Source organism: Lates calcarifer, linkage group LG5 (assembly GCF_001640805.2).
Source record: "Lates calcarifer isolate ASB-BC8 linkage group LG5, TLL_Latcal_v3, whole genome shotgun sequence".
Classification (NCBI taxonomy): Eukaryota; Metazoa; Chordata; class Actinopteri; family Centropomidae; genus Lates; species Lates calcarifer.
In genome coordinates this window covers 21,986,718-22,010,329 of record NC_066837.1, presented here as the reverse complement: position 1 = coordinate 22,010,329, position 23,612 = coordinate 21,986,718, and the positions used below count along the sequence as shown (strand labels likewise).

Genomic DNA, 23,612 nt, shown 5'->3' with positions numbered 1-23,612 from the left:
AGAAGATGCCAACCAGAACAGTGGCTCATCAAAGCTCCACAGGGGTAGCGACGCCAGCACTGACGCACTGCTGCTCTCTTGCCAGCTAATGGTCACTGAACACTCATAATGGTTTTTTCTTTTGGGCAGTTAGATGGATAATATCTCTTTGTTTGTATCCATGTGTGCCAACATAAAGGCTAATAACCCCTGGGTTTTTTGGCCCTATATGACTAACTTCACTTGCCAGTTGTTTTTCTACAACTCAGCCACACTGAGCCTTAGTGTGCCATACATAATACAGCACATATAGGAACAGGGTTGTTAGCAAAGTTTAATGCGGTATATTTAGATATATTGCTCATAGTGGCACATTCACAAACAAACAGGAAGTTAAGTGGATAAATCAAAAGAAATAAAACAGAAAAGCATGCTGAAGAATTGCATTTTATTTTCTGTAAATATAAAGACCTTTTGAACTCATTAGCAAAACACACATACACACACACACACACACACACACACACAAACTTAGTACATCAAGACTCACAGAGCTGCATACTGTACACTTCTGTCAGAAGACTCCTAAATTTTACAGGAAGCTTTTTACAAAGCAAACTTTCATTTCAAGAATGATCACACAAGCAGTATTGTCATGAGAATAAAAACTTTAAGCAGCTAGGTACAAATTTAATTTAAGCTTATCATCCATCCATCTATTCAGTTGCTGTCTCACTCAGGCACAAACACATTTACACACACCATATACAAGTAGAGTCAAATGGGGACATCTGAGTTTAGGCAGCACACTGGTGACTAAAACATTCCAAATCTTGGACAGTCTGCTGCGAGGCTAAAGTAAGTTTCAGAGCACCACAGAGTCTGCATGGCCAGGGCACCCAAAGATAATGTCACTCCATCCTCCAGATTTCAGCCTGCTCTCAGTCTGTGTTGATTTGACAGGGGTTTGTTCCCATTTCCCATGCTCTCACGTACAGCTTCAGGAAGTCCTTGTAGCGAGGAGCACAGCCGAGCCAGGCTTCGCCAAAATGGACAGAGCCGGTCAAAAGGTACTCATCTCCTCCAGGGTGGACACCGCACTGTGAGGGAACATTGACGCGTCCACTCCAGCTCCGCCCTCTGGCTCCACCCCAGGCAAACACCCCGCTCTTCTGACGAAACAGCCGGCTCAGGGTCACCACAGCGGGGGAGTGGTCGTTAGTACCTGACGCCACACCTTGAAAGATGCCACTTCCAGCTTCAGAGACCGGAAGATAGAGGATTAAAGCAATGAATAAAGCTTAGCTAAAATTTAGAAGTCTGAATTGGAGCAGGACCAAGCAGCTTTTGAAAACAGACATAACACAATCCTTTTCTTAAAGAAGTTGAATCAAAAAGTAAGATATAATGTGTTCTGTCTATTTTTATTAGACAGAACACATTATTATTGTTTACATCATTACTGTTTACAGCCTTTGTGCTAAGCTAACTGGCTGCTGGTGGTAGCTTCATATTGACTGTACAGAGGTGACAATGGTATTGATCTTCTCATCTAACTTTCTGCAAGTAACAGAATAACTGTTCCCTAAGTGTGTTCTTGTTAATTTATGTGCGTATTTACCAAAGTCACTGGTACACACAGCCAGGAGGAGCTCTTCATCTGAACAGGGTTTACAGGTGACTAAAATGGAAAAAAGAAAATAAGATGATTAACTCTTTGTTAAATCATTTTATGCAAAATCAAAAATTCTCATTTTCACAGTTCATTTTCTTTTTTTCATTACCTTTTGTGCAATCTGAAATATGTTTCACCCTTAGTCTGTTTCCTGTTCTCTCTGTTTCTCTGTTTCGGAGGATTTTTATGAGACATCAAACGAAATTGAGAGTATGTGAATGAGAACAGCAGGTGAGGGAAGAGACGTAATCTGAGAATTACCCCTTGACCCTGTCTGCTATAAAAACAGCTATAAAACGCCCAGACGCACGCACACACACACACACACACACACACACAGACAGACAGACAGGCCTGGACAGGCTTTTCTCTGTCTCATTAGGGAAGTGGTCCAGCCTTCCCTTGCACCACACTGCTTTACTCACACGGGTGGGCTACCCAAAATTCCCTGCTTTTAGTAGAGATCTGTTCCTGATTGACAGCCAGGAGACGATTGGCTGACCTTTGCACCTGACCCTAACAAGACCTTTTGATTGGCCTGCTTGTTTTCATAAGCCTAACTGAGCCGAGGCATGTCAGAGTGTTAAAGTGGGGGAGGAGAGAGTGTTGAGGGCCAGCATGTAGGTGAGATGAAGAAACAAGGGTGAAATAATTATGTGGCCTGTTGCACACAAAACCTTTTTTTTTTCCTTGACTCAGCTCTAGGCTGTCATGTTCACTTTACATCAGTGAACTGTGTCAGGTACGAGGAGTTTATCCGACCAATTATCTACAAATTGCATATGATTTACAAAACAACTGACTGTGTGAGGGTCAACTACCGAAGAAACTGAGTCTTAAAAGAGAGTTAACTCATCACAGTGAATACTTAGCTGTTTTTTTAAATTTTGCATTTTATGCATTACAATTTGTGTGTTCTTATCGTTTATCCTCCAGATATCATTTTTCTTACCAAGAGATTATAAATGCAATTGATTTTGAAAGCCATGAAATATAGTGGTAAGGTTTGGAAAATGGCCAGCAGTTCTCAAAGCAGTAATCAAAGTCACCACTATGAGCTTACATTTTAGAGACGTATGCTGCTAGAGAAATAAAACATGAACTAGACATTCTGAACTTGGAAGTGACCACTGAAACTAAACGTTTCGAACTTTAAAAATGAGTGACAAGCAGAAGCAACATTCAGTATGACTGTATGACACAGAAAACCACTAGCTGACTAAAACACTTGGTAGAAAATTAATTTCTCTAGTGGCACAGGACTCAACACACATTAATGCCAACTGCATAATAACACAAGAGCTGGATACAAATAAGAATCCTGTCATTTTGTTCTTGATGAATACACACACACACACACAAAAAAACATGTATAGGCATTCACCTACCTTCACCAGGGTGCAGGAATGGGAACATGTGTGCCCCAGGCCCCTGACTGGGCACCAGCTCGTACTGGAAAGCTGTGATCCTCCTGCTGATGTCTGCTTGTGGGATGGCTTCCACAAAGAGAACCCCCTCTGCCAGGCTGAAACAGTGCACTGTGCCCTGAGCCTGGTCCACCTCTGCCAGCAGCAGCCTCAGATCTCCTGCACGCTCCAAATACACATGAGAACCCTGAAACGGGAAGACACATATTCAGAGAAGCTACATCCACTTGACAAATCATCCTGCAAAAGTTTTATTCTGATTGTTAAACCTGTACAATTAATATCACTCTGGCCTTTACTATAATTCATGCAAACTCTAGATACCTTGAGACAACGGTGGTGTCACACCCTACCTGGGAGTAAGTATAGGGTTTGATGCACACATGGAGACCCGCCATGTGTCCTGATGAAGACTCAGTGTTCGGCCGCAGGTTGACAATGATGGCCCCGATGGGATAAAGCCACTCCAGAGACCCCTGAGAGCAGCGGAGGTAGACCTGCTCCACATCTCTGCGATGAGACTCGTGGCTCAAACCACTGCAGATGATAAGACAGATTGTCTTTTTACATTTGTCACAATGTTGGCTTGTTGTCAGAATAAGGTCGAATGTTTGAATCATCATAATCAAATGAAGAGAATGAAAAATGATGAACTACTACTTCTGCTACATGACTGAAAAACAGAGTTATATAGAGGGGATTTTACGATACTGCAGCATTCACTAAGAGAGACTCTGCTGCAGCTCTCTGCCAACAGATCTTGGGATCTGGACTGATGTGGTCTCTTGTCTCTGATGTGCTAAAGCTTCCTCAGCACAAGGAACCCGATTGAGCTATTAAGACTTTAGAAGTTTGAGGTGGGTAAACTTTACAACACCAAGTGCGAAGTACAGGCTTTCATTTTTTATGACTTGGGGACTTGGAGGAGTGATCAAAGGCACCATATGGCTGTATTTACTCTAGATAGGAACAGGAGCAGAGACATTCCTGTGATCACAAGTACATTTCTGAAATCTTAGGGAGACCCTTGTTGAAACCGTCTCTCAAAGTCAAATGAAGGTGCCTGTCTTTACAGCATACGGGTTGTTTCAGTCATTTCGAGTCATTTTACTTTCTGAGACAAGCGAATGCATAAAAAGGTTTAAATAAAGATGCTCATATGAATCACTGAGATCTGAGAGCATTCAGTTTCTGAGCAGTCACCACAAGCTGTGGCACAAAGCAGTATAAAATATCTTAAACCTCCATCGCACATCTGCAGCAGCAGTAATAACATGAAACCACTTCTTTTACTCTGACCTTCCAGTGCCCTTCCTGAGGATTACATTAAATCTTAATTAAACATCCATGCCTCTAATTATTCCTTAGAGCGTCGAAATCCCGTGTAATGGATAACAGAACCACTTCAAAAACTCAACCTCCCTCTCACACACGACTCAAGTTCCTCTCATGACTCCACTGTATTTCCAGAGTTTAACAAAAAAGATTAAATTTCCCTTTGGATTTCTTTAAGGAAATAGTTCATATCTATAACATTCCTGGATGAACTTTGTTTTCTTTGTCACCTATGATAACAGTATCAGCCTGTAACTGACTGATAATGATAAACAATGAGATTAATCACAGGTCCTTTGTTCAGCTCCATCCTCACCTTCCTCGCCAGCTACACTGGTCGCTGGAATACTGTGCCACCGCCCGACACAGGAGCACGGCTGTGATCCAGTGCGTAACCCACAGCCGGAGCATGGTGCAGCCAGTCCGCCCCGGCGGTCACCGGATCCCCGCACACCAGACCTGCCTGCCAGCCGCGCGCTCTGCAGCTCTCGAACCGCAAAGATCCAGTCAAATATCCCCCCAGAGATCCGTCCGGCGCGCGCAGGCTACATGGCGGGATCACCCGAGGCAAAGGCTGAACGTCTGAGCCACAAAAACATTTTGACAAGAGGTTTGTTAAAAAAAAAGAAAAAAAGGCAGCGGTGTGTGTCCGCGCGCGCAGCAGGACGACAGAGACAGTTTAAAAAACTTCTGCTGCTTGCGCTCCGCCTCACGTCACCGGGGGCGCGTGCCAGCAGCTGACTCCGCTTGAGTGACACGCGAGCGGTCGCTCCAAACCCCTCCCACACATTTCCCAAAGAGATGTGTGTGGAGATGCAGCCCTTGAGCTTTCAGTTAAAAACATCATCGAACTTTCACACAAATTAAACTAGACCCACTGGTTGGCACAGAACTCTCACTAGAGCTCGTGATACTGGTGATGAGCGATAAAGAACAACATAATGAAAAAAATAAATATTAAATGGAACTTGGCCTATAAGTGGCAAACTGCATTTAGCCACGTCTACATTTATTTGCCAAACAGTTTTCTTAGATACGTTCTCCTCAATTCAGTATCTTACAAGTCTACAGTGTTGTGTGCGCGCGCGCGTGCGCGCATGTGCCTGCTGGCTTCATAAACAGATGGATCATATTAACGCAGTGAAAATTAGAGCAGCATGCAGGTCTGGAGCAACAGCATCCTATGACTTCTACAACTCCCTCCACACATCCACCAGCTCCTCTGAAACAGCCAGTGTCTCGCTCTTACACTGGTAACATATATGGCTTATTCATTGGCACGCTGCCTGGCTGCAGCATGAACAGGACTAAAGTATGACTTTACCCCTTGAAGCCAATGTTAATTATATAAGCTAATGCTCCTGTACCATTCCTGTAATAGCACAGCCGTGTTATTTCCACGACCTATCAGGCTGTCCTTGGAGAAAAGAAAGCTCCCCTGACATAACACAAAGTCACACATGTGCTCTAAACGCCTGTTTGGTTCTCGGGCGGTTTTCCCGTGAGAAAACAGTCGGAACTGCAAGCATGTTACTGACTCGTCACATTCCCCCGCACAGCCAGAGCAATGTAACGCATTTCGAGAAATACCGAAACACAGACTCCTTTACTCACACCCCACCTCCTCTCCCCTCCCCTCACACTCAAACACCCACACACCACCCTCGCTTCCATAACGAATTTCAGTACTGCTGGTTCTGTTTTATGAAGCCTCTCTGCTGGCATGGCCCATCAGTTAAAGTGGGCTAAGCCAGGAGCCACTCGTCTCATTTTATATAAATTGAATGTCATAACATAAATTATACTCATTTCCATCTTCACTGATTGTAACTGATGATAAAGTGCAATAAGGGAAATTAAAGCAGCAGCCTGTAACTGAAGAACTGAAACTGGCATAAAGTTCCACTTCATGGTGAGGCACTGTTGATAATGTGTTTAAATGCTGTGCTTCATTTGTCAAAGCTTTATAGATAAGTAAGGACCCACAAAGGAAACTGAAAAGGGACTAACTGAGCTGCAGAGGATCCAGACAAATAGTAACAGATGAACAACATGTATAATGGCATGACTGGCATATAGAAAGGATGGGCTGTTTCTTTGCACAAAGTATGACAGCCCTGATCCCCCCACCCACCACCACAACACACACACACACACACACACACACACACACACACACACACAACACACACACACACAAAATCTCCAGATTTTAAATACATTCAATTTCACTGTAAAAGGAATAGAAGCTTGAAGAGGAGACCTGAGCTGCTGATGTGCTGTTTGACCTCATGTGCTCCTTCACCACATGAAGTATTTACAGAGCAGCAGAGCCTCTGACCTGCTCCCCTTATCCCCCTGCCGTCACCTGGCTCTTCTCAAGCGGCCTGACAGAAGGAACGCTTCGTCTGTCCACACACTCCTTCCTCACAGAGCCACATACACACATTCCTCTATCTCTGATTTCAACCTTAGCGACCTTAGTTTCTGTGTTACTCGTGAGCAGCACACTCCTCTCTCTTTTAGACAACCTTTATTTATTCACAGGGGCCGACTGAGTAGTTGCACTGGATCTGATGGGAGGTTGAGTGCTTTGCATCAGGGTAGCTTGACAGTAGTTGCTGAGGGAGGAAAAACATTACTCATAACTTCATGCTGCCTTAGAAAGGAAGAGGGCAGGAACTACAGGAGCAGTAAAACTGGGAAAAATGGGGCAGCATAGCCCCAGCATGTTACCAGTCTCTCTTTTCAGTGACACACACACACACACACACACACACACACACACACACACACACACACACACACACACATACCTTACTTGGAGAAAGACAGATATGTTCAAACAAAGGAATGTGGTAACGTTCCATGTGAATGAAAAAGCCTTCAGTGTCTGACCTCTGCGAGCTCTGTTCACCCAAACACACCCAACTCTTATCTCTCTCCCTTATCTGCTGCACTGCCAGAGGACATGCAGCTGTATGAGCGTGTGTTTGTGTGTGTGTGTGTATGTGTGCACTTTTTTCCTATACACGTGCAGGTTTATTTGACCAGTGAGGGCAAGCAGGCTCCAGGGTCAGGGTCATTCATTGTGTGTGTGTGTGTGTTATCAGGTCTGATGTCTGCAGAGAGACAGAGTGTAAACACAGAGTAAAGCTCTGTTTACTCTCTTCCTCAGTCTCTTTCATAGATTCTCCATTAGAGCTCACTCTGATCACCTACCAAGTGCTTTATCACAAGGGCAGAGTGGGTAAAGGAGACAGGAAGTATTAGACAGAGCGTGGTCTTACTTAAACAACTCACTTTGATTCGTTACATTCTGAAATATATGGAGTCCATTTGGTGAACATTTGTCCAAAGCACCTTACAGCTCCATGACTTCATATACTTTCAATTTGAGTGTCAACAAAGAACTGTCAAGCCTGATGTTTCACTCAAATACAGTACATCGCAAAAGGCACAGTGAGCAGAGGTTGTGAGTATCTGCACCAAATTTCATGGCAATCCATCAATTTGTTTGTGACAATGTAAATCATGACATTTAGCTCAAAACCACATTCGTCAACATATGGTGGCACTATAGGAAAAGTGTTTGTATATATGGGTATATGAACAAAATATCATGGGAACCTACCCTTTTAGTTTGTGAGATATTCTTGTTTGGTCCAAAGTAGTGAACTGTGCTACAGATACCCACGGACCATGTTGGTGCCATTGCTTGCCTGCCAGCATGGCTAAAAATCAAGAAAAACAAAGAAACAAAACCCTCAAACACAGGAAGATACACTGTTGGTGATGAATAGATAAACGCACATGAACACAATGAAAGTAAACTGAATGTCTTTCAGTTATAGACAAAAAAAGACTATCTGAATGTATCACTTTGGGTTTTAGGAAAATGTAATGTAAAAAAATGCATTGTTTTGCCTTCTATAGACAATTACAATAAATCAGATTAAGTAGTTGCAGCAGTGCTGCAAAGAATCGCATCTTTGAAGAAGACAGGTTAAGTGTTTGTGTGTGGCAACACAGAGAGGGAAAAGAGGTCTAGGTGGAGACTATGTGCTAAGTGGAAGTGATATTTTTCTCAGCCCCTACACAGCACTCCACTGTGGAGGCAGAGGTCTGGGGTTTTTACCTCAGACCTGAATGTCTGGGCTGAATCCAAGCCTAACTGGATTCTGTGCATCCACACCACTGCAGGACTTTATGTTCAGTCTATGATAATAAAACAAATGTAGTGAAAATAAAACTTTGGCAGAACTTTTTTTTTTTTTTTTTTTTTTTTTACCATCACTGCTGCTTCTCTACAAACTTCTGTGGCCAGATTTGCAGTAAGGCAGACCACCTCTCTGACCCAGGAAACACTGGGGGAGATTTTGTGGAGAAAGGTCTGTTTACCTTTGGGCAGAAAAACTCCACACTCTGTGAGGTAAAATAAACTTTTTTTGTGTGTTTATGTATCAGAACTGTGCTCTCTTAAAGAGGTTATTGTTCTTTAGATTTCATAAGAGACCCAGAGAAAGAAAAACAAATACATGCAGAATCCATGTTTGTACATTTAGCAGATGTGTGCGTGTATCTGATTTTGCACAGTTGCATCAGAGAAGCCTGTTAAGAAATCAGTACAAGGATTCTGGTCATAAAACATCCCACCCTTTATAAGTTGAACCTTCTGTGATGACACGCTGACTCCAGTCGCCTCCTTTAACTTCAACACAAGTGTAGAGGCTGGCAAACAACAATCTCAATCCACACAAGATTAGAAAACACAATAGCATTTTATTATTCCAGTGGTCAACACTGGTAAACGTCATGTCCTCCTGCATGATAAATATCTGTCCTCCCATGAGTAAAATATAGGATCTTATTGGTAATGACCAAAACTTCAAGTTATGGTCACTTTTATCAGCACCCATGTTCAAGCTTTTAAAAGGAATAGTTCAACATTTCAGCAAGTACGCTCATTCACTTTCTTGTCATTAATTAGACGAGAAGATCAATACCACTCTCATATCTGTATGCTAAATATGAAGGTACCCCCAACAGCCAGTTAGCTTAGCTTGATATAACCACTGGAAGCAAAGGGGGACAGAGCTAGTCTGGGTCTTTCAGCAGTAAGAAAAATCATTTTAAAGGCACCTCTAAAGCATAATCATATGTTATATCTAATTTGTTTGATCCATATAAAATCCAGAAACCCAGAGCAACTGAGTATGAAATAACTCCGTTCCATCCAAATGTAGAGTAAACTGTGACCGAATTTTGAGAATATTGGTGAAAGAAAACACAAATTAATGTGTTTATATTTACAACCATTCTAGCAGTTGGTTCATCAAGATAAACAGTTGGTGTGGAGACAAAGTAGGAAACATGAATGAAATAGTCCACACTGATCTGAAGGTTTATCTCCTGCTATTTTTCATGTCTTCAGTAGAGTGGAAGCTTCACTGGACATCTGAGTCACATGCTTCATATATTTATTCACTCAGTCTGTTGTTGTCCATTTCACTTTGTTGCATTTTGTTTTTATCAATACACCATTTTTTCTAATTCAGCCAAACATAAAAACTGTTGCCAATGTTTTGAATTTTTCCAGAATTTGCAGCATTTTCCCTTCAGATGTTTTATGCGCAAAAAATGTGCACGTTTTTGTGGATGGTGGTGATGGGAGATGGAAAGTTTCAAATTTAATAGATGGATATCATCCAACTTTTAGCAAGAAAGTGAATTAGTGTATAACACCAAAATGTCAAACTGCTCCTTTAAGGTTCTCTGAAAACTGCTATATGTAACAACTCCAGTGCTGTGAATCAGGTGTGAGGCAGAGAAATCAGATCATCTCAGTTCCAGTGTCCACTTCACTCTTTTCCTGTTATTGCTTGTCTACCCCTCAGTTGGTGTGTGCACAGTAAATAATCCACCTCTGTTTTCCTTTGCCTGTTGAAGCTGCAGGGCTCCTCATATCTTCCCCATCTCTCCAAGCAGTCAGTTAAAATGGTAGTAATCTGTTCCTTCCTTCAGCTGCAAAGAGTTAAGGTTCTCCTCCAAAACACCTCCTGTCATGTCCTACAGAGGAAACGATATGAGAAAGAACAGGAACAGAAAACATGGTGGAGGACACAAAGCTCCTAAAAACAACATAAGAAGCATCATCATTTGCTCTTCTGGCTAACTTGCTTGCTTTTTCTTTGAACTGAAGATCCTCCTTGTCTTCATTGTCCTCTGCAGTGTGGTTTAACTGCACCAAAATAATGCCGAAGGTTATACACACTAAAGAGACTCAGACCGACCCACAGTAAATTAGGTTTAACCTTGGCTTATAAGAAAAGTTCAAATGAATATATTTGCTGATTATAGTTATTTGACATCTGGGTTTGAAACATGTGTGATTAAATCCAGGTGTTTGTGTGTGTGAGAAAGTGTTTCATACAGAAAGAGAGAGAGGGAGCATGATTGAGTCCAGGTCTCCTTGTCCTCTGACTCTGATTACTTCTCCTAGATCCTGTAATTGGGCAATTAGTAGCCACTCTAGATTTGATGCCTGAATCTGGCTGTGTGACAAACAACTGCATGTATGTGTGTTACTGTATATCAGGATTTTAGAGTACATAATATAAACCAAAACATGATACATGTAAACTGAACAGTGGCAAAAACATCAAATGTTTGTACAAGCACCATGTGATCAAAGATCAGGCTCTACCCAATTCCTGGCCAGCCTCCTTTGTGTGTGTGTGTGTGTGTGTGTGTGTGTTATGTCCTGTGCCGGGCACACGCCCTTGATCATTATGTCATTAACTTAGATTACAGACCAGAGGGACAGACGGACAGAGGCAGCAAACATACAAAACACAAACACGCTTTCTGCTCACCAGTTTAACACAGATAATGAAGGGGGTGGAGGCATCTTTGTAGTGTAGAATTGGGATTTTTGGCTTAGGTATTTCCTGGAGAGATATCAACAAAAACAGACACACACAAGCCATTTATCACTGTTACAGCTTCATAGAAATTCACTGGAATAAAGTGGCTGGGTGAATGTTGTTTTGAGAAGTTGCTTTTAAGCTAATATCCTTGGCTCGATGATCTTGATGATGATCCCTACTTACTGTAGTATTTAATTATAATAAACATATTATACTTGGTATCCACAGTGGTTGACCTCACCTTGGATTCCTCATATGTGTAAAAGCCTTTCTGGATCTTGTTCTCGTCCACATCACAGAAAGCTTTGACCTGGTAAATGAATCAGAGAGGCGATGAATGACTCACATACCACAACTTCTTCCAGCAGATTCATCTCACTGAGAGATCAAAAACAGCAGAGCAACAGAATTTTGGATAATGTCTCACATGTGGAGGTAACATACTTTCTTCTGATTGGTTGGGCTCAGGCATCGGTACAGCTTCCGGCCCTGTTTCCCGGCATTCCATATGGTGAAGCCCTCCCATTGGCTGAGTACTCTCTCCTGCAGGAAGTCCACACGCAGCTTCCAAATGGTTTCCCTGGAAACAGATGAGGAGAGGAACAGAGAATGGAATGTGGTTTGACCGAGTCTATTTGCTGTCGTTTTGCACAGACTGTTTTCCTACACTATTAAGGGCTATTACTCGTATTTTAGGTGCACTCAGTTTCAGTTTCACTTCCAAAATGAGCTTTAATCATTTTGCTTAACTGTTGGTTTGTTTACAAACTGTCTGATAGTGTGACTGCTCATCATGTGCTTGTCAGACAAAGGCACCATGTTCCTACATGCCAGCAATTATATCATCATATCTATCATAACTGACAGAAATGATGACCAAAGCTACAAAATAAGATTCAAATTAACTGGGATTATGCCCTCTGTTATGTTTCAAAAGTATTTATTTAATAAAAGTATAATGTAATTTTCCAAGTACAGAAGACAGAAAAACCGGTTTAAATTACTTTGTTTTCCTGTTGCCTGCACCTTGACTGCTGACAGCTTGACAGCTGTTCACAGGCCTCTCCCTCTCTGTCTCTCTCGCTCTCTCTCTCTCACACACATACACCCTTTTGCATTCTGATATACACTCATCCGGTTCCTTTATGCAATTATCCAATCAGCCATTCATGTGGCGGCACTGCCATGAATAAAACCCTGCAGATACAGGTCAGGAGCTTCAGTTCATGTTCACGTGAAACATTAAAAAGGGGAAAAAATGTGATCTCAATGACTTTGACCATGTCAAGATTGAATGATGCCATTTTTTTCATGCTCAACAGTCTCTTGAGGTTACCCAGAATGGTGGAAAAAAGAAAAAAACATCCAGTGAGAGGTCAGAGGAAAAGCAAAATCCCATGAACATGACGATCAGTTCACCCCTCTATCCAATAGAATGCTGGGATGTGGTAGAACAGGAGACTGGCAGCATGAACATGCAGTGGACAAATCTGCAGAAATGTTGTGGTGCCATCATGTCAACATGGACCAGAATCTCAACGAAATGTTTCCAACATCTTGTGGAATCCATGCCAGGAAGAACTGAGGCTGTTTTTAGAGCAAAGTCAGGCCCTAACCTGTATTTGTAAGGTGTTCCTAATAAAGGGCTTGGGGAGTGAATGTTTTCATGCTCTCCTCCTGCTCTTAACTCCTTCCTCCCTCCTCTCTCTCTCCCTCTCTCTCACACAGAGGCATGCACTGGTACTGAGTAATTATACTCACACATTCACAGGATGTACTCCACTCCCATCTCCTGATGTGAGCATCTAACTGTATCTAACACTGGGCCTCATATGACAAACAAACCCAAACTCACCACCATCCTGAAGTGCGGGTGGTCTCTAGATTAAATTCTCTATACAGGCTTTGATTCTTAGACATGGCAGTAACATGGCAGAGATTTACTATAAACTCTATCTGTACACACATACTGAAGCCTTCATCCCCTTAATACCCTGAGGAATCAAAAGGTAAACACACTTTCACACGTTCTGCTATAGATTCACATACACAACGGGTGCACAAACATATACACACTCATGCAGGCACACCCACATCTATAAACACAGACTTTCCGTGTTAAGAAGACCCCCGTCTCAGTTCATCTATGACACCATCTTAACTTTTTAAAAAGACATTTCTCCCCTCACATATAGGGCATCTACACTGAGTTGTCAGTTAATTAGGAACAACTAGCTAAAACTAAGTCTAATACAGTGGTCCTGCAATAAATCACTCCTTCATGAAGGTTACAATGTTCAGTTTTTGTTGAGACTGAATTTCAACAAAAGTGTTCCTATTATTTTGTCCACTCCATTCGAATCACTGAGGCTAGGCCGAATAAGAGAAACACAGTAATAGTTCAATAAAAACTGAACATTATAACCTTAATTAAGGTAGAATTTATTGCTTTACTACTTTTGGCTTAGACTGCATTAGTTTTGGCTAATAAACTGATTTCTGAGTGTATATTTACATACAATGGCAAGAAAAAGTAAGAAAACCATTTAGAATTATCTTGATCTAACTTACAAACACAATCTATTTTAACTAATAACACAGAACGCATTGTATTGTTCTTAAAAAAAAAAAAAGTAGCACCAAAAGGCGTAAACAAATCATTGGAGCTGGTTAGAATCTCTAATCTAATCTCTAAACACATTGTGTTTGTTTCTAGTTGTAATTTAGATGAAGATCATGAAATATTTTATGACCAGTTAAAACAGAAATCCAGGTAAACCAAATGGTTCACATAATTTGTCTTGCCACTGTAGCTGTATGTGTGGGAGAGAGACAGAGAGAAGATGATGGCTTCATTTAAGTAAAGAGAGGAAGTGGGTAGGCTGCAGATAGAAAGGGGTGAGTAGAAGTGGGGGAGAGTGGAAAGTAGGCGAGGCGAGCTTGAAATAGGCCTCCAAAAATAGACAGATGATAGATGAAGACAGAGGAGGATGATCGGTGAAGGAGTACGTCAACATAGGCAGATATATGAGAAGGGGACAGACGTAGGGGAGGAAGGAAGGAGGAAAGGAAGGAGGGATAACAGGAAAGAGGGGATGAAAGGGAGGGATGTGTGGGAGGAGGGAAGGCAGGGAGGACCTTCTCCTTTGGTGTGTTTTACATTTCACACACACACACACACCTGTAGACACTACATGACCTTGCTGAAGCTCAGGCAAGAGCAGGAATGTCAGCTCCTTCAGACACACACACAGACACACACACACACACACACACACACACACACACACACACACACATTTCTGTTCACAAGTTCAGATTCCCTACCAACAGCGTCTGAGATATACTGAACACAGAAAAAAAATCTTGATTCATACACTGGGAAAGTGACTGAAATTCCAAAAACATATTCGGGATATTTCAAGATTACAAGAACATGCATCTGTGTGCGTGCATAATCGTGTGTGAGAGTATCGAGCCCTGAGAAAATGTGGGATGTCAGTGGGCAGCTGTTGAGTAGGTGGATGATCAACACTATGTCCAAATGTATGTGTATGAGAGCAGCTGAGGGTATACGGTGAGACTGACTCTGTTACAGAGTGGGTGGCGGCCTTCTCGTGGTAACGGTAGACCAGCAGACACTGGTCAACCCTGGACAGACCCCCTCCCAGACGAAGACTCCGGTAGAAGAAGAGCAGATCCTCTGGAACTCCCTGGAGAGAGGGGGGAAGTAGAGTGTGAAACGGCTGGAGACGTTCAATGTTCTGTAACGGCGCCTCTGTCAGTTGAGGTGAAATGAATAAAATAAATGAAGTCTGGATTTTTGTAGTCTGATAATAAAGCTGAATTAGAACTGCAGCAATCAGTCGAGTAGTTGATTAGTCTATCAAAAAATAAATAAATGGCAACTGCTGTATTTTGATAACTGCTTGATGATTTCAGTCATTTTTCAAGCAAACAATTCAAACACTTTCAACACTTACTGGTTCCAGCTTCTTAAATGTGAAGATTTGCTGCATTTTAAAGATTAATGCATGGTGAAAATAATTGTTGGGAGGAGGAGGAGGGCCTTTTGTTTTGTTTTGCCCCAACCAGTAAAAGTGATGTGGTCTTGTCAGGTGACACAGAGTCTGTGGCAGCAGCTGATAAGAGCAGTTAGCTTCATATTTTTTACATAATAATAAAAGTGATGTCAGTCGAGTCAGCGTTGGTTGGAGTTAAAGACTACCAGTTTGGAAATGAAAAAAATCTGCCAGTGTGGAGTTAGAAAGAAGTGAGCTTCAGACTTCTAGTAGGCTGCACCTCATCTCTGTCTTGGAGCTTGAGGCTACATTAGCTGCTATTCGCAAAATATACCTGAGAAATATAAGCCCAAGTAATGTTTATTTATTGAGATACTTATTTTTAAACAGGTTTGTGTGAGTCAGACCGTTGGTTAACTGTTTCTCTAACAGCCAGTAAACAACTGACAGTGGACACAACATCAGACCTCATCACAGAAAAAAATCTGAAGTGGGGGCTCTAAATCAGAAGTCTGAAACCCAGCTTATATTGTAGATGTTCAGAATGAGCATGGGCAGATTATGAAACCCAACTGAGAATAGACTGATGCTTGGACTTTGTGAACCTGAAAAGAAAAACCAACACAGCATGAGAAAGATTTGGGAACAGGTTTTGTGTGAGCTCTCACCTTGCCTCCCTCGTCAAATGGTCCAACCTTCAGGAACAAGTTCCTTGAGCAGAACCACGTCGGCATGACAACGGTGGGGCCATGAGATGTGTACACCTGAAACATAAAAACAGTTCAGGGTGTAACACAAAACACTTGGATATGTATGAACCAGAAATGATCAGTTATATTGTACTGTGACTTGTGGGCATACAGTAGATGTTCATAGTGGTCACTGTGAAGGGACAATTTTATATCTCGTTGTCATAACCAAGACTAGTAATTATCATGTTGCTACATGTAGATGCTCACTCAATGCGCTTTATATATTGATGCTATGTTTGTACATCTATTTTTATATGCCTTACTCTACTTTAAACTATTTAAACTATTCTAAAGACTCTGTGGGTGGGGAAGAACCATAGGTAAGAGATCACATCTGACCCAACACATACAGATGGACGACAAATCAAAGGAAAAAAACAGTGCAAATGTTTCATTAAGTTGTTGGACCACCACAAAGTAATGCTGTCTCTGATCATCATTTGATAAAAAGATATTCCCTCACTTGGTGTGTTGATAATGGTCTAAAGGTGTTCAACTGAGTTAAGTCCGAGAATTAAGACCAGATATCAACTAGTGAGCAGACTCACTAGAAAGGAGGGGGACAGGAGGAGTACAGGCATACAACAAAGCCTGATTTAAAAAAAATATGCAACTGATTTACAGTTGAATAAAAGTGTATTGATGTTAAAGTGGAATAAAGAAAGCACTGAGGAACAGAAAACTTGCAGCACCGATCTAAAATAAGGTTGTAGAAGTGAGTATAGTTAGTATAGTTTTATCATATTTACATTATTACATCTTTATATTCAAACATACAGCCCATTGGCCCTGTGGCTTCATGACATCAGTCACCAGGATATATACTTAGATTAATCACCTGCAGTCTATCTGTCAACATGCCACCGTGAACGCCACCCCACTCCACACACACGCACGCGCGCGCACGCACACACACACGGTTCAGGAAACAGCATTTTATTTCAGCTCAACTTTGAAAATAAAAGGAACTTGATGTTGTGGTTACAGAACATACTGTAACATAACATCCATCTCAGCCAAACCAGACCAGGGCTTTGGCTAATGGTTCGGGGAAATTTCCCATTTGGCTTCTAGGAGCAAACAGTCAGATGAAGAGGGACTGTGCAAAAGTTAACTTCTACTCCTGCAAACAAAACAGGTTAGAGTGCAGCTACATGTGTTGTCTCACACAACTGTGTACTTCCTGAAGTGTGCAGGGGAAGGATACACACTTCCATCCCCTCACCCATGATCTCTGTCTAATGAGTTTGTTTTGGCTTCCCCTTCTCTCTCTGACCGCAAACTCTTTACCACATTAAGGCCTCTACATTTCTTTCTCTTTTTACAGATGTAGCCCCCAACTCATTCGTTCCACTGCTGCTCACCTCACTCTTCAGACCCCCACCTCTTCTTGTCCGTCCTCTCCTGTGTGTGTGTGTATGTGTGCTGCAACAGTAGTGTTTTTGCAGTCTGAATCTCAGGGCCATTCCAGGTTGATCTGTTTCTTTCTGCAACTACGTCACTACGTCTCACATGCTGTGTGTACATGTGTGTGTTTGCACATGTGCATGTGTGTTTGGATGTGTATGTGAAACTGTTCTTGGCTGAGGTAGAATACTACTGCATAACTGAAATGCATCACAGATGAAGAAAATTGTGAAAAACATCTGGTTTCAGCCAGTCAAACAGCTGGACAGAATCTAGTGAATATGTGTGTGTTTGTGTGTGTGTGTGTGTGTGTCCACCTACGTACAGCCCCTCTCCCTTCTGTTGTAATATTGCAACATTTTGCAGATGTAAGCTGTGGCCAAAAGCATGAATAAGAGGAATAAGAATGAGTTCTGGGAAAACAGTGGACACATGGAGAGAGGGAGAGAGAGAGTTGATGTCGATGTGAGTAGTCAGTGGGGTAGGGAAGGTTTTGGATAACCATATCTAATGTCCTACAGATGAACCCTGAGGGTCCAGCTCTGGATCAAGTTAAAGGAGCACCACCCTGAGTAAATCTCTGGTTTAACTCAGTTAGATTCTATTTCTTTACCTAGAAATTGAAAGTAAAGACAGATAAAGTGAAGGAGGAGAAGGGGAAAGAAATGGAGCTGCTTTTAAAGCCTGCAGAATCAATGTATGATCTCATTGTCATGCTCCATGAAACTTAATATCATATAAATATCCTGGAATGTCTGCTAAGGAGTTATGCAGACTGTGTGTGTGTGTGTGTGTGTGTGTGTGTGTGCTACAGAGAGTGAGCCCAGGTTGTCTTGTATCCTTGGTGACAGTGTGTTTTGTTCAGACAGCAACAGTAGACTTCCATCTTTACATAAATAGAAACAGTGGTTTCATTTTTATATCGTTGGCTGGTTCTCTTATCATTTAGTGATTGATGTGACTATTTAATGTGATGGAAGAAGATGTATTAGCTGTTAAAGTGGAATGTAAAGATTTTCACTCACTCACACCTTTAAATAAACACTATCCGACCACTTTATATTTAGCTTTTATATTTAGCTTTTTCTAGCAAAATCTCAAAATCATCAGTTCCTCATCTATAAATGAGCTCACACTGGCTCACATTAACTTGGTTTTAGTCATTTGAGATAGGCATTGTGTCTGATTAGGTGATCACAGAATGTGCCATATCTGTCAGAGAGATCACACGTTATATCTTGACCAATGGTTTGCCATCTTTCACAACTTGCACCTAGGTGCACAGCTAGTCAGAGGAGTGGAGTCTGTGGAGTCTGATCTTAGCACCAGAGTTCAGCTAATTTAACACATTTAAGGCAAACCTGGATTTTTTGTGTATTGTTCAGCTCTCATGTTTAGAGATCATTTTTCTGTTTTGGGCAATAAAACAGTTTCTTACGAGATCCATTTTGATGGCATTGACAAGCTTTTAAATTTTGGTGATGGATTTGTCTTAGTGATATTAATCTGTAACAACCTTCATACAGTGGTGCAGAACAATAAGCTTTATACTAGCACTATAAATCTAAATGTCTACTGCAGGATCAGCTGAAAGAGAAACAGTCTGCACAGTAAGCTTGCAGTACTTCTTTGTCTGAATAATAACCTTTCCACTAACAACAGTTTCCACTATAGTCTACCCTCAGCTCACAGCTGGCAGTGTGACCTGCTTCCTGTGGTGGGACTGTGATGGACAGAGAGGTCAGGAGTGATGCTGTGTCCTCCATCCAGTCCACTGCCACATTTCCATGGGATCTGAGGTCGGCAGGTACATATCCTGTTTCTATTTGATCTGGTTACTGCCTGGTACATGACCTCTTACATACACACAGACACACACATTCATACACATCCAAACACGCACACACTCTCCGCCCAAGCTGCCAGTGTTTACCTGTGTGATGAGCTGATCCTGAGTCGTTGTGTTGATCCAGCGGGTGTAACGCTCTGTAGATCCCTCTGGAAGCCTCTGGACTCTACAGCCGATCAGCTAACATGAAAACACACACCTTACTGAGCATGAAAAACATTTTTTCCATTGAAAACTAATGAAAACATTTGCAACCATTTAGGAAAAATGCTGTGATAGAAGTAGCTTGAAAGTTTTGTTTGTTTATTGTTAAGCTGCCCAGAAGAACCAGATCACCTCTGGTTTTGGTGGTAAGCCTTCAGAATAAAAGCACATTTTGGACACTGTGCTAAACACAATATTTTGAAAACCTGGAGCACCTTGGACTCAGTCAATTTAGGATAATAACTTCTTAATATTTTCTCACATTTGCTCAACATGGTTAATCAAGAAAGAATGGCCATAATAGCTTCAGAAAATAAAAATTAGTTGCAGCCGTAGTTATGTGTAAAAATTTTGAATACAGAAAAATATTTGTCCAAAGTATATCTAAATAGTATGAGTTGTACCCTTTGTGACATGTGCAAGCAAAACTCCTGAAGAGGTAAATGAAGAGTGAAGAGTAGTTTATACAAAGAAGAGAGAAGTGATACACAACTGAAAACAAACCATATTTTTTATCATTTTTACTCACAACCATAAAATGTTATAGCCATAACAGAAAGGGGCAGGTTGTTTGTGCAGGGCAGCAAGCCTGCTGTCTCCACACTGTCTCCCTCACTTCCCTCACACACACAACCTTTAACCTCTGACCTGGCAGGCCTCAGAAAGCATCAACACCGGATACTCACACTGTTCTGCATGCCAACTGCATGGAAGTCAACACACACACACACACACACACGCAAATGTTCACACACACAAACAACATGATTTTTTTTTTTTTTTTTGTTCATTTAAAGGGAGGGACTGGTCAGATGGCCAAAGGGAGAGAGAGAAAGGGAAGGGGGAGAAGTGAGGTGAAGGGAGGGGTGAAGGCAGAGCACAACAGAGAGGGAAGGAAGTGAGTAAGCAAATACTTGAGGGAGAACTTACAGAGTTTGGGTGGAGGAGAGACGCCTCATACTGCAGACGAACTCTTTGAGGCAACATAACATCATCCTGCAGTACAAAAAATATCAATTAAAACATACACCACATGTTAATTAGGGCAATTATTCAGCAACAACAAATACATACTAGGTTCCTCTAAGAAAAAAATCGAATTTTAACTGTTAATTTTAGCTTTCATTATGCTTGTGTCTGTCTTTGATAATTTGTTCTTTATCTTTTAATGTTTTTTGCGTGGATTTAAAATTGCAGTGTTACAGCAGCTACTTAACATAAATCACAAAAACAAATGAGTTGCAGTTAAAATAACTAAAATACAAACTAAAATATAAAATACAGAAAAGCAGACATAACTGAAGACAAAAATATCACAGCTGTAATACCCTTCAGCTTACATCATAGTCAGATGAGAAAAGAGGGTAAAGATAGAAGTTTGAATTTAAGGTTTTAGAGGAAAAGAGGATATGAACAGTGTCGAGCAGGAAGAACAAGGAGAGCAGATTGAAGAAGTTGACTGAAAACAGAAGTCAAGAGAGGTCACAAATTCAGATGTTATGGCCTTTGTAACTTTTGCCAATTTAGCCTTTGTACAAGCAGCTACAAAGCACTGTGTCAAAGTCAGAGCTGTAACCCATGTGAACATACACACATACAAACACTGCACTCGGGTCATTTGTCATGTGTTCTGACAGCTCTGCCAAACAGTCTCTGAGCTGCTGAGGTTTGAATGTGCAGCCTGTGTATTTGGAGAAACCAATGTGATCTAATTATTTTTGACTCACTACTGTATGTGCTATGAAAGACACCTGGACAGTTAAAGAAAACATGCTCTGTTTGATACACACACATACTTACCGCATCCTGAAAGCACAAGTATTTTCCACAGCTCTGAGATATTGCCTTATTCTTTGCATATCCCACTGAAAGACAAAGAAAAAGCCTATGTTTATGTGCCTGTGTGTGTATGTGTATGTGTGTGTGTGTGTGTGTGTGTGTGTGTGTGTACCCTTGCATTTGTATATTTGTGTTAACTATTTCCATTTAGCCATGTACTGGCGCTTTCAATTCAATCATAAAATATATGATAATATAGGAAATAACACTGATATCTGAAACTGTCATGTGAAACCACAAACATGGCACAGTGTGAGACGTGTCAGTCATATACATGAGACAGATAATCCATCAACTAATTTTAAAGTCTGACAGCGTGTTCCCTTAGTTTTCATTATTTTCACTCACACAAATCATTAGGCTGCTGTGATTCTGTATTCATTATTCTGCTAACAAGTATGTGATATATCTATCTTGTTCCCCTGTGACATAAAGCTCCATTGTTTCCAAAACAACAACAACAAAACAAAACACAATAGTGAGCCACATTTTGGCACTGGATGATATTTTCCTTCATTACCCTGAGCACACAAGTGTTTATAAATCCATATGTCATCCTACTGCTGAAAATACTTACTAGAGCACCACAGTTGTATAAATTCACAGCAGAAAACAGCCTCTTATGCACTATTTGCTCCTCAGTCTCACAGATTCTTTGCTGATGTATTTGCTGGAAGGAAAATTTTGTGTAAAACTATGTGGTTTTACAGATAAGTTCACTGACCTCCTCTTGGTTTGGCAGAGTTGTGTCCAGAGATCACAACTGAGATGCCCCTCGCCTCCAGCCTCTCCCTCCAACCCTCCACCACTTTCCTGGAGTCATCCTGAGGGACACACACTAAGCCTTAACTGCAGTCTGATACACCAAGACACGTGGTGTTTATACTAGTGAAACATACAGTGCTCGCATCGTCATGGACTGACAGCTCCATTGGATCCAGTGAAGTCTTGCTCTAATATGGCTTGCAGGCACTCATCCAGCCAGCAGGATGCATTATACACCGGCATGATAATGCTCTGAGGAGAAAAATATTCAAGTGTTATACTTCAATTACAGTGTACGCAGTTAGTCATCGCCTTTAATTTAAAGGTGTTAACATAAATGTAGACCAACGCCTTCTGAGGTGTATTCTCCTTTATGCCAGTGTTATCTTGTGAGTCCATCACCCACCACATCCGCGACGCTCCTCTCCTCCTCTTTCGGTGTCTCTGCTCCACTCCCTGCGGTTCGGATCCTCTTCGGCGGGTTCATGTCGACCTCTGACACCACGTCCCGTCGCTGCTCAGAGAGGCCGCTGCTCATGTTGGCGACCACGAAGCCGTTGGCCAACGTCTTAAATATGGAATATGAAAAAACATACAGTAAAAAGAGTGGTCGCTTAGAGAGACAGTCCGCGACAGAGGAGTGTAAATCACGCCGGGCACACGTGAATCAAAATGTCAGTTTGCACTCATTTTATGACCTCTCTCTACATTAAATATATAAACGTCAACAAAACACATCACTCGACATGAGTTCTGCACATTTTCGTGACGGTAAACGTAACAATTTTAACATAACGTGTTGTTCCGACATGTGGAGATGACTGCGGCTTCACAACTTCCGCAAACAACAGAGTCCAGACGCTCATTGGTTCTTGCAAAACACGGACAGACACCGGGTTCGTTCGAGCTCAACGTCAGTCATCTGGAACCGTGACGTCTCTGACAGTGCGCGAAACTTCTTCTTCTCTCGGTTAACTGGGACATCGTAAAAAAAACCTTAAGGCACATACCGCCACCTACTGCACAAAAGCGTAGCGTTTACAACAGTCTTTTAGACTTCCTTTATTCTTATGTGCAATTTAAAAGCCGTTTTAGCTTTAGCGCAACATCAATAATGAGCCTTGAAGCTCAAATACTGATTATGTTTTGTTGAATGAAATCAACCGTAAAATAGATTAGCCTTTTTAAAGTAACAGCAAGAAATTATGGCATCATTAATAGAAATATATTGTTTTCACTCTGGTTAAATATATGTAAAACAAAGTTGAACAAACAGAGTTTAAAATGAATAAAGCTTATATATATAATATAATAGCTTAAACTGTAGTTTTAATAATAAGTTATCCTATCAGCACAACAATACCTTATCTTTGGCTTATTCAGAAGGACAGCTACTGGCTGATGATCAGCTAATGATGACACTTTATTT

General features: G+C 41.4%; 2 protein-coding genes across 2 annotated transcripts; both read right to left on the bottom strand.

Moving 5' to 3' along the window:
- Positions 1 to 408: 408 nt before the first annotated feature.
- Positions 409 to 5,114, bottom strand: metrnlb (meteorin like, glial cell differentiation regulator b). The gene is made up of 5 exons (XM_018679810.2): positions 4,733 to 5,114; positions 3,435 to 3,618; positions 3,043 to 3,268; positions 1,601 to 1,660; positions 409 to 1,237 (listed from the first exon to the last, which is right to left on the bottom strand). Exons 1-5 carry the CDS (start codon positions 4,825 to 4,827, stop codon positions 921 to 923), a joined length of 882 nt encoding a protein of 293 aa, XP_018535326.1. The 5' UTR covers positions 4,828 to 5,114; the 3' UTR covers positions 409 to 920.
- A 1,492-nt stretch (positions 5,115 to 6,606) lies between these two features.
- b3gntl1 (UDP-GlcNAc:betaGal beta-1,3-N-acetylglucosaminyltransferase-like 1) lies at positions 6,607 to 22,428 on the bottom strand. Its single transcript, XM_018679809.2, is given in 13 exon segments — positions 6,607 to 8,150; positions 10,341 to 10,485; positions 11,292 to 11,366; positions 11,587 to 11,655; positions 11,790 to 11,925; positions 14,934 to 15,058; positions 16,036 to 16,131; positions 19,460 to 19,555; positions 20,510 to 20,575; positions 21,380 to 21,444; positions 22,143 to 22,242; positions 22,318 to 22,350; positions 22,352 to 22,428. Coding segments are annotated over 12 exon segments (1,017 nt in total). The 5' UTR covers positions 22,427 to 22,428; the 3' UTR covers positions 6,607 to 8,150; positions 10,341 to 10,404.
- Positions 22,429 to 23,612: the final 1,184 nt, after the last annotated feature.

Coding starts and splice junctions, on each gene's coding strand:
- metrnlb (XM_018679810.2), bottom strand. CDS start 4,827: ATGCTCCGGCTGTGGGTTACGCACTGGATCACAGCCGTGCTCCTGTGT. Junction 3,269..3,434: donor AACCCTATACTTACTCCCAG/GTAGGGTGTGAC, acceptor TTCCCGTTTCAG/GGTTCTCATGTGTATTTGGA. Junction 1,238..1,600: donor TGTGTGTACCAGTGACTTTG/GTAAATACGCAC, acceptor CGGTCTCTGAAG/CTGGAAGTGGCATCTTTCAA.